Source organism: Lactuca sativa, chromosome 9 (genome assembly GCF_002870075.4).
Source record: "Lactuca sativa cultivar Salinas chromosome 9, Lsat_Salinas_v11, whole genome shotgun sequence".
NCBI classification, from domain to species: domain Eukaryota; kingdom Viridiplantae; phylum Streptophyta; class Magnoliopsida; order Asterales; family Asteraceae; genus Lactuca; species Lactuca sativa.
The window spans coordinates 19,754,009-19,765,780 of NC_056631.2; the positions used below are offsets into that span (position 1 = coordinate 19,754,009).

Consider the following 11,772-nt stretch of genomic DNA (forward strand, 5'->3'; position numbering starts at 1 on the left):
ATCTGTGGATGTAGTCTTCAAAAGAATTAATTTTACCGTACAAAAAAGGCTTAGCGGCACGACTTGTTGCCCGTTTGCCATCTCACCCATTGTATGATGATAACTAATATATATTATTACTAAAAAAAATCTAATGGTAAGGTTAATCCCAAAAGTGACCAAGATAGGAGACCAGTAATCCCATTTTATCATGTTTATCACAATATCATGTATTTTATAAAACGTGATATGACGTTTCATGAACATATAAGGAATAGTTTCCATTATATAATATTCGTTGTTTTATAACAAATTTTGGAGAACTATTTGTGAAACTCTTCGTAATTATCTTGTGCACAATCTCTGGAAAATGATTTGCATAACGAAATAACTTCAAAACAACTTACTATGACTTAAGTGCTATTATTTAACCGATTAAGTTACTTGTTTGACTGCTTTATGATGATAGCTATATTTCTTAAAACTTTGAACCTATTCCGTAAAATATCTAATTTTGTATGTTTTTCAAGTTATCACAACTACAAAGTGATTCATACAGTCTAATTATAGGGAACTTACATCGTAGGTGTTACATTGGTATTTAGACTCTTAGGAGTGGGCATGGTATCAACTGTGGTATGCCACGAAGACTGCGACCCACACCATTGCAGGTGTGCAGCCTAGGCTGAGCTCGGCTTCCCCATTCCACACATTCTCTCTCTTCCTTTCACCCTCTCATCTTTAAACCTTTATGACCCTTTTTTTACATTGTAAATAATACCTTCAACCATCTAACTTTACCACACTTAAAAATACTTTTTCTATCTCTCTACAATACTAATTCCATATCTCTAGAATTCAAAACTATGTCTTCTTCAAACACTCAAAACAACCAAAAAAACATCCACAAGAAACACCCCAAATTTTCATTTGATCGATAAATCTACTCATCACTCGTCTACCATTATGGTAGTATGCTACCATATTATCCACAATCATATCCACAACAACATCCACAACCATATTATACATAACCATATTCACAACCAAAACCAAAACTTTAATCGAAAACGAATTTAATCCCTTTGATTTTGTGTTTCATAGTTAACACAAATTTGTTCATCAAATCAAGTCGAAACAAAATCTGAACCCGATTCGCTCGAAAAACTCAACCAAATGAGATACCTAAATGAAAAAGGGAAGTCGTCGAATAAACCTTGAGAACCAGTAGAAATGATGACATTGGCACATGCATGGGTCGGTATATCTGAGGATGTGAAAGTGCGCAACGACAAAAAACATGATCATTTTTAGGCGAGTTCTTAAATGTTTCCACAAAAGAAATAAAGCAAAAAGAATATCATACGAACGACCAAGTGTACTCCAAATGGGGGAAGACAAACAAGAAAGTCATATTGTATAATGAATTGTATAACAACATGAAATGTCAATGACAAAGCAGAAAAAATGATGACATTATTTTCAAGACAACACTAAGTGTGTGTTGAAAGAAAACAAGAAGTCATTAACATTTATTGAATTTTGAAATGCTATCAAAGATAACAAAAAATGAAAATAAGTAAAAACATTCAAACAACATGCCAGTGGTGGTTTAAAACCGTAAAAACATATAAATCCGACTACACAACATCAAATGCTCATGTTGGAATCAACCTCAACGATGATGATACCATTCAGATTACAGCACCTTCCTACCCAGATGGGAAGGGATGGAGTAAAACACAAAGAGAAACGTAAATCTAAAGATTCGAATGAGTTGAAAGTGATGGGAACAGAGATCAAGGGTCCAAATGCATGATTAGACAAATTTTTAGATTTCTCTATAGAAAAAGAGTTTAGAAAACAAAAAGCTAATGACATGAAAATCTTAATGCAAGACAAAACTCACTACACCACAAATGAGCATAAATTCGCTTTGGAGTTAATAGATAAAGTTAGGAAAATACATACATACATACATACATACATACATACATACATATATATATATATATATATATATATATATATATATATATATATATATATATATATATATATATACACCTTAAAATGCATTTATCTATTTTAGGAAAGTAGTACAAATGTTGAAGCATCAATTATAATTATTCAATGCACAAATATCTTTAAATATCTCATACATTTGATTCAGCCCTATTATATCTCACTCTTATCCCTATATATCTCATCTCAAACTAAACAAATGCCAAACGAACTGGTCAAAGTTGAATATGTCACCTTATCTTCAACCGATTGAATCGGTCAACACTAAATACACTTTATACAGAACCCCCTCTCATTTTGATCACAAGCGTACCCAAGAAATCGTTCACCACCACCATCAGATCATTCACCACTTCCCTCAACATCGCTTGTTGCTGCCGGAAAAAAAAGCCAAATCAGGTTTGCATCTTTTTGTGCTTCCAAGAACCAAATCACCACCACCATGTTTTTGGAGTTAATACACAAGCACAAACCATTTTTTTTTGAAAATCTCGCATATTCCCGCACACTCCCTCTAACCCGTCATTTGCATTCGTTTCTCTCTCTCTCTCTCTCCCTCCTTCTCTCTCTCTCTCACGTATTCTTATCATATTTTCTCTCCACAAAACCTACATCTAACACAAATCCAACGAATCCAACTCTGTTTTTTTTATCTTCCTTATAGCCGATGTTGCTTTTTGGAATATTTGAAGGTAGATCCATCAAAGACAGGTACATTTTCTTTAGTATATTGTGATTTAGGGTTTTGTTTTGTTATGATTTTTTATTAAACCTAAAAAAGTGTAGGTGGATTGATGTGATGATCAGATATGAGTTTGGGATTTTGAAAAGGGTATTGACCGAAAAAATAAAGGGAGATCGCCATTCATTAATGGTGATTCCAAAGTTTCTAGGGATTTTATTGTAGGTGGTTTCCACCACCAGGTCATCTTCTTAATACCCAACTTGAGAATCAAAGGCATGTAAGTTCATTTCAGTACAATCGTCTTCCCCTTTGTCTTCTTTCCTATAATAGTCATCCTACTCTGCATCTCCATTTCATTACCATAGATCTAAAAGTTGAATAACTATTATACCACCGCCACCACCAGTCCGTCTCTGTCACTTTCTCACCATCCTGTAGGTATGTAAAATCATACACACACACACACACACATATATATATATATATATATATATATATATATATATATATATATATATATATACCCTCCTCATTCATTACCATTTACAACTTCTTTGCCTCCTTCAACCATAACCCGTCTGTCACCCTTAATGCCTCATCTCTCTCATTTGTCTCCATATGATACACCATTGTAACTCAAAAGACAACCTCATAAAAATAAAATTCATTTTTTCGGGTATTCTCATGAAGTTAGTTAGTTTTTCAAGTTCTTTATTAATCTTTTTTTATTTCAAGCATTTTGAATCATGAGGCAAATAAGGAGATATCAGAAAAGAAATCTGATATGATTATATTTTAACAAGAAGAAATTAGTTAAAAAGGGGCTAATTACGTTATGTAGGCTTTAGGAACTGGCATGGTTACTCAAGACACATATTTCTTTCATGTGACTGCTCTGAAACTGTTGGTGGATTACCAGGTTTGCTTATAATCTTGAATTTATCTCTTTATTTCAAGGTTTGCTTATATATTGTTGAAAAAAGGTAAATAATTTTGAGTCTTATAAAAAATTATTTTGCAGGTCTACTTCTGAGTACTGGAATTAGTTGGAATTGGCTAAGATTAGTTTACCGCTGATGAAACCAATGGATTGTTGCAAGTGTTTGTTATCTGCATGATTTTTTTTAATAAAGATGATCGGTTGAATGCATTATCAAAGTCAAATAGCTATGACAAGTCTCTCAAATGCCAACACCATAGTATTGTTATGCATCATTTTTGTGTCAGTCTAAATGTTATGATAGGTTAATATCCTATGTTCAGATTCACATGAATGCGAAATAGTCGTCCATTTCCATCTTGGTTGAGAAGTCCCAAAAATTAGACACAAAAATTTCATTTTTAAATTAATAAAACCAGTATTCTAAAACATTGTCATACAAATCCAGATAAACAAATGTATCAATCCCCAAAATACCACATACCAGACATAATAAACACATACTAGGCCCCGCCCAGCATCGATCCCCGTTCGGTATACAAATTGGGGCCCCAACATACATATAACATATATCAAATAAACACATACACATGCAATAATCACAAAGATACATAGCATACAAATGGTTATCGTGCCCCACTTGGTAGATATACAAAATACATAACACAAGCAATAGTCAAGCGTACATCTAGCTCCTTACATAGCATAATCATGGGCCAACATTGGTGCCTTCGACCTGCTAAACACAGTGAGGAAACTCACCTCACACTGATAATCCCTGGCTACTGATCCGAAAAATCCCTGACCTATGAATATCAAATAATACCCAACTAACATTTGGATTCCAATCTATGACTATCAATCCATACTTAGGGTAAAAGACCATTTTAACCCTTACCTAGTTTGGTCCAAGACTAAGGCCCAAAACCAAGTAATCATCCAAGGCCCATACATGGCCCAACTTTCCAAATTGGGGCCAAAACCTTACATGGGCCTTACCGCAAGGCACACCAATTTTCCTAGTCCAAAACACTTGCATTCAGGTGACTTAATAAAACCCCGAGCTTTTAAGCCCAAAATAATGGCCCAAACGCGAAGCTCAAAACATGAAGCCCATCAGACTGAGTACGTGGGGCGTACTCATCACATACGTGTAGCGTACTCGCTTGAGGGGTTGTACGCTAAGCATACCTGCTTGTACACCCAACGTACTCACTCATTAATCCAAAACTCAATTTTTACCCTTAATCGATTAAGACATTGCTCCAAAATGTAAATCAAACTTCCCTAAGTCGGATTATCACGTAAAGTTGCTAACTTTATGTTCATGCATGGATAAATAAAGCTCTTAAGCTTAAAAAGGACTTAATTGATGACTTAATGCGTGCATGAGACCCATTACCCCATAAAGTTGGCACCTTTATGCTTAAGGGACTCCTAATAAGCTCAGATCTAAAGGAATAAGTCCTTCAAACGTCTTAACTCGATCATCAATCAACCCAAAAAGGGACCAAAAGCATAACAAATCAAGCCATAAAGAGATCTAAGCATTTACAAGCCAAGGTATGAACTTGATACCTCCAAAGTCTTGCAAAAAGGGTGATGATTCTTGTGATATCCCCAATTTCACGACCACAAATGACCGATTTGTTTATGCTTTATTTGAACATCAGAGTATACTTTTAAAAGAAAGTGTTGCGGATTTTTTTTTGCCAAAAATATGATAAAGATTTTATCAAATCATTTCCGAAGAAATGTATTTCATTATATTAAAAACCTCGGGATGTCATTGTCAATACATATCAAAAGCATAAAGTGAAACAACATAGGCCTTACAACATTTATTTATTTCTACTGGCCTATAATCCATAATCCCTCATCCGATCATCTCAACTATGCTTTTGTGCCACTACCTGTAATACAATAAACTGAGTGGGTTAGGCTTGGGAGCCTGGTGAACACATAGGGGTTTCACCCCATAATAATTATGTTTATTAGTTTCATCACATCAATCAACCCGATTACCTATTCCTGTTATCCTCACTTTCTGTCCCTACAACATCTAATTCAAGGGACCTAGCCTAAGGATTTTTATCGGGATGGACACTAATGCTAAGGGGGTTCCTCATCAATAAATTTTTGTAAGGAAAACATAAGGGGTGGAGGACACAGGTGAACACATCGTGCACAAACACCTACAGATTGTGAGCCTGCTAGCGTTCCTCTGGACTATCTAGAATAGTTTGTGGTCTGCATATATACTCCGCTAGATGACTGGATCATCTTAAAAATAGATGGCTCTCATCATTTTATTTCATCACACATCAACTATTTCATCTACTCATGTTCTGCCCAACATATTCGTAGATAAAGAATATATATACAATTTAAATCATTTAAAACATGTATAAATCATTCATCCAACACATATATCAGGAACACAGATAATATGCACACATAGCACGTAATTTATTTTAAAGACTTCATATCTATGTGTAAGATGAATGTAAATATTAACTCACTTGTTAAAGTGGTGATTTTGACTTGGACATTGCTTTGCTTCTTAACAATATAATTTCCTTCGATGAAACATAGTAATATCACTACTAGATTTTAGTCTAATATCTATCATGAGTAATTACGAGCGTTATCATTTTATAAGTGTTAAAAAATAATTTTCAACCAATATGTACAGATAGGGGCCATACATGAAACACCGGAGGGCAGGACCATTTTGGCATTACAGCACTTCTGAAATCCAACAACTCTATGCGGCCCTTCAAACCAGACTCCCCGTACCGCGAGTAGTTAAAAAATATTATAAAAACACCTTTTAATATGATATTTTATAACATATAAGTTTATAATAACGATAATAAATTTAAACCTAAGCTATACTTAAAGTACGGTAAGCATAGCTCACTTACCGGGAGGTTGGCTGAAAATCGGGCTCTGCGAGGGCGAAACTTTCCGAGCCGAAAAGTTCTTTTTCTCGGAGCCTTCGGGCGCTTTGGTGCTTTCCTCAAACACTAGGGACGTTACTAGGGCTTTAGGAAGGCTAGAAAGAGAGTAGAGAGATAAAGAAGTGGTTTAAGGTGTGAAGAATGAGGCTGCCCTCGCACCTCTAATTATAGCCTCTAGTCCTCGATTACGCAGTGCATACCTGCGGAGGCATGCTGGGTGTTCCTCGGTACGTAGGGTGTAACGCCCCCGTTTCAAATAAAGTCCTAAATCGAGGCCGTGGCCCTAAGAGCGGTCATCATAAGGATTATGTCCTTTAAAAAGGTAAGATTTAGGCCCATTTGGATGTGGGTAATGTAGGTATGTGACCCAATAGTTCGATTTGCACTTTGGGGTCAAGGGTAAAATGGGAATGTAGTGTTTCAGACTTCTTTTATGAATTTTGGATTTTAGTTCAGTTGGGTTTCAGGTTAAATAAAGTTTATAGAAGTGTGGGGCTTCTCGTTACCTTTCTGTGGATATAAGGATCGTCGGAATCGGATTTATAACGAAGAAGTTATGGCCTTCGGTAGTTTCGTGGTTTTCAGGTTTAGCCGAGTACACGGGGCGTACTAGTGAAGAAGGCAGTACGTTGGGCGTACCTTGGAGTACGATGGGCGTACTGACTAGGATGGTCGTGAATGTTCTTCGGAGTACGCTGGGCGTACGCCAATTAGATCAGAACCCTATTTTATGGTATTGGACCCTATTTAAACACCTTATCTCATAACCTAACCCTAATATCTTCAGCCTCCACCGCTCTAAACCCTAGAAATCATCCTTAATCATCCATGGTGACATTTTGGAGCTCATGGAGTCCATTTTTGGAGTATTTGGTCCATTTCCAATAAGGTGGAGTTGATGCAAAGATGGAGGATCAAGGAGAAGCTTATGGATCTGGCTTCTGTGACTCATTTTCAGCTTAATGAATGTATAAATCTTTGAACTTGATCATTCATCTCCTAGATCTACCATTTATGGGTTTTGGTCCCTTTTTGGTCCAAAGGATGAATCTTTATGGTTCAAATCCGATTCTTAGGCTTAGGGTTGGCACCCTTGGTGCTATTTGAGTCCCTAAGGCAGAAAGTTGCCATCATGGAAGTCTAAATGGATTCATGCGAGAGTTATGGCCATTTTCTTGGAAGTAGATTGCTATACTTTTAGTATTGACTTCAGGTGGGCCATATAAGTCACCAAGTCAATGACTTTATGGATTAAGACATTAAGTAGAACCCAGATCTGTAATTTGGTCCCTTGGTTTGAAGCATTAAGTGCTTAATAGCATAAAGGGCTTAACAGAGGAGTACGATGGGCGTACAAGCTGGTACGCGCAGCGTACAAGTCATGAACATAGTATGCACTATGTACAGCTGAGTACGCCTTGGGTACTCAGTCAGAATGGGTTTTGCTTATTTGACTTCGGTGTAGGCCAACTGTTGGGCTTGTTTATCTTGGGCCCGTTGGGTCATCTGGTTGTGGGTTGTTAATGATGTGGGAAAATGTAACGCCCGTAGATCAGGCTAGTCAATTTAGAGACGATAAGCATCAAAAATGACTTTTTGATAGAAGATTATTTATAATGAATAATCTTAACTAAGTTTTAGTATAGGTTACAAGGATTCCGTACATATTAAGAACGCTGAAATCCGAGTTATAACGAAGAAGTTATGACATATCGAAGTTTCGTGACAGAACCGGCACGACAAAGTGCGACGTAAATTGTGAATTTACATTAGAGCGATATTTAGCCATAGCGATCTAAAAGAAAGTTGTAGAATACATTAAACCGAGAGCATGCATAAAAAGAACGTCCAAATCTGACTTCGTATGAAGAAGTTTTGATTTTCCGATTCTTAGGCTTAGGGTTGCCACCCTTGGTGCTATTTGAGTCCCTAAGGTAGAAAGTTGCCATCTTGGAAGTCTAAATGGATTCATGCAAGAGTTATGGCCATTTTCATTGAAGTAGATTGCTATACTTTGAGTATTAGGTTCAGGTGGGCCATATTAGTCACCAAGTCAGTGACTTTATGGATTAAGACGTTAAGTGGAACCCAGATCTGTAATTTGGTCCCTTGGTTTGAAGCATTAAGTGCTTAATAGCAAAAAGGACTTAATAGAGGAGTACGATGGGTGTACAGCTGGTACGCGCAGCGTACAAGCCATGAACCTAGTACGCGTTGCGTACAACTGAGTACGCCTTGGGTATTCAGTCAGAATGGGTTTTGCTTATTTGACTTCGGTGTAGGCCAACTGTTGGGCTTGTTTATCTTGGGCCCGTTGGGTCATCTGGTTGTGGGATGTTAATGATGTGGGAAAATGTAATGCCCGTAGATCAGGGCTAGTCAATTTAGAGACGATAAGCGTCAAAAATGACTTTTTGATAGAATATTTTTTATAATGAATAATATTAACTAAGTTTTAGTATAGGTTACAAGGATTCCGCACATATAAAGAACGCTGAAATCCGAGTTATAACGAAGAAGTTATGACCTGTCGAAGTTTCGTGACAGAACCGGGACGACACAACACGACATAAATAGTGAATTTACGTTAGAGCGATATTTAGCCTTAGCGATCTAAACGAAAGTCATAGAATACATTAAACCGAGAGTGTGCATAAAAAGAACGTCCAAATCTGACTTCGTATGAAGAAGTTATGATTTTCCGAAGTTTTAGCTTAACGGTATGCAGCTCGAATACTCGATTTGAGATCGAGCGGTTTATAGCCAAAACAATATATATGAGAATCTATGATCTCGTCGATAGTAGTCCAACGGTAAAAAGACAGACGAAAACGGACGTCGGATGAAGAAGTTATGAATTTATAACAGAGTTTTCTTATCCCGGCTTACTAAAAATAAATAATAAAAATAAATCAAAATTAGCCGACGGAGTCTAAACGAAAGTTGTAGAGCGTATTCTCACCTACGCGTGGATATAAAGAACGTCGAAAACGGAGTTCGTATGAGGGAGATATAAATTTTTGAAATTTATTAAATAATTAAAATATTAAATTTAATTATAAAATCCGATATTATCCAAAGGGGGGGGGGAGTCACCGGGCTTATCCGGGTTACGCCCAGCGGACCTGGATTTACGCCTAGCGTAAATCGAGAATCCAACCCCTATAAAAGGAAGTCGAGGCTGCCGAGTTCTTTGCTCATTTTCTCTTCTTTTTCTCTCGTTTTTGCATCGTTTTGCGTGCAAAAAATATCCTGAAGCCCCTGTATTAATCCCGAGAGTCGAAGCAAGTCCCGAAGCCCCGAAGATCCCGATAAGTAAAGTTTCTGAGCCGAAGCTCTGCCCGCGAGAGGCCAATTTTTGTGTAGATCTTCCAGATCTACCGAAGAATACTACTTCTACAAGCCGTAGTGTTGTCCGATCATCTTCTGATCAAGTGAGTGTGTGGTTACTTTCTTCTAACACATAAATATGAAGTATTTGCTATGAAATACATGCTATGTCCTTATATACTGTTGTTTATTTGAGATAAGTGTGGAATGGATGTTTTATATGGTTTTTAAATGAGTTAAACTGTATATGTATTTTATATCTACTAATATGTTGGGTAGAACATGGGTAGATGAGATAGTTGGTATGTGATACAATGATGAGGTAAATGATGAGGTATGTAAGATGATTAAGAATAATATTGGTAGATGCACCAAATAGAGAATGTCATAATACTAGCAGATGCGCTTATAGGATAATCCTGGCAGATGCGCTTATAGGATAATGTCGGCAGATGCGCCTAAAAGAGAATGTCATAAACCTAGCAACCGCACCTCATAGTGTATGACGTAATCATGACAGAGACGCTTAAAGGATGATGTTGGTAGATGCGCCTTATGTAGCAATGGATTTTGTGTCAATTCCTTAGGTCAATCCTCAGGAATGAATGAATGAAGGATAGTTGAATTCTTAGGGTAAAACCTTGAGAAATAAAAAAGATAATGGGGATGGGTAATTGGGTTGATTGTTTGATGGTTGAATATAATGATTATATTATTGTGGGTCGAAAACCCTATATGCTCACCAGGCTCCCAAGCCTGACCCTCTCAGTTTTCTTTGTATCACAGGTATTAATACGAAGACATATTTCACTGAGAGATTAAAGGAGATTTAAATCATTAGTGTAAATAATTGTAAGTTCTGTTTATGCTTATGTGTCTGTATCGGAACATGACGTCCCGAGATTTTGTTATATAATGAAAATTCATTTCTTAAAGAAATGCTTTGATAAATTCTTATCATATTTTGTTTTGGGAACAAATTCCGCAACCGTTTTCTTTAAACGATTACTCTGATTTTAAAAACAAAGCATAAACAAATCGGTCTTTTCTGGCCGTGAAATTGGGGATGTCACAGAAAAGGCCACGAAAGGATCTGGTCCCAATTTAGAAACTTGGGCCATGGTTTGGGCCACGAGTGTTTTTTTAGCGTTTTGGGCTTAAGTGTTTGGATTATTATTGGACCATCGGGATGCTAGGTGGATTGGACTGAAAAGAAGGATTTGGGCCTCATTGCAAGACCCACGTAGAGGTTTGGGTCGAATTTGGAAAATTAGGCCATTGATGGAATTTATGGACATTATAGTGTTGGGCTTTTGTTGATTTGGGCCTTGGTCTTGGGATCATACTAGGTCACAGGTAGAATGGTCATTTTACACCCATGCATGGATTAAGGATTATAGTATGGAACCTAATTGCTAATTGGGTATATTAATCGGTATTGATAGCTCAGGAAGTGGTCAAGGCATCAACTAAGGATTTCTTTCAGGAAGCTTCTGCATTCGAGGTGAGTTTTCCGCACTATACTCAAGGGTCTAAGGCTCCAAGGTCGGCCCTTTTTGGATTGTCATCCTGATGTGTTATATGCTTGGGTGTTGTATGATCCTTAAGATCAGTATCCTGGTATATAGGATGGTATGTGTTGTATGATCCGTTAGATCAGTATCCTGGTATATAGGATGGTATGTGTTGTATGATCCGTTAGATCAATATCATGGTATATAGGATGGTATGTGTTGTATGATCCATTAGATCAATATCCGGGTATATAGGATGGTATGTGTTTTATGATCCGTTAGATTAGTATCCTGGTATATAGGATGGTATGTGTTGATATGATCCGTTGGATCAGC

At 36.9% G+C, this 11,772-nt stretch overlaps 1 protein-coding gene across 7 annotated transcripts; it reads left to right on the top strand.

The window, feature by feature from the left end:
- Positions 1-2,195: 2,195 nt before the first annotated feature.
- On the top strand, positions 2,196-4,006 carry LOC122195949 (uncharacterized). 7 transcript variants are annotated; one of them, XR_006187078.2, is made up of 5 exons: positions 2,196-2,403; positions 2,669-2,715; positions 2,791-2,966; positions 3,531-3,608; positions 3,711-4,006. XR_006187078.2 is itself a non-coding variant. In XM_042898212.2 (3 exons), exons 1-3 carry the CDS (start codon positions 2,232-2,234, stop codon positions 3,764-3,766), a joined length of 306 nt encoding a protein of 101 aa, XP_042754146.1. In that variant the 5' UTR covers positions 2,196-2,231; the 3' UTR covers positions 3,767-4,006. The 7 variants fall into 7 exon arrangements, 1 of the variants encoding a protein (XP_042754146.1); XR_006187075.2 differs by having other exon boundaries at positions 2,196-2,715; XR_006187076.2 differs by having other exon boundaries at positions 2,669-2,966.
- Positions 4,007-11,772: the final 7,766 nt, after the last annotated feature.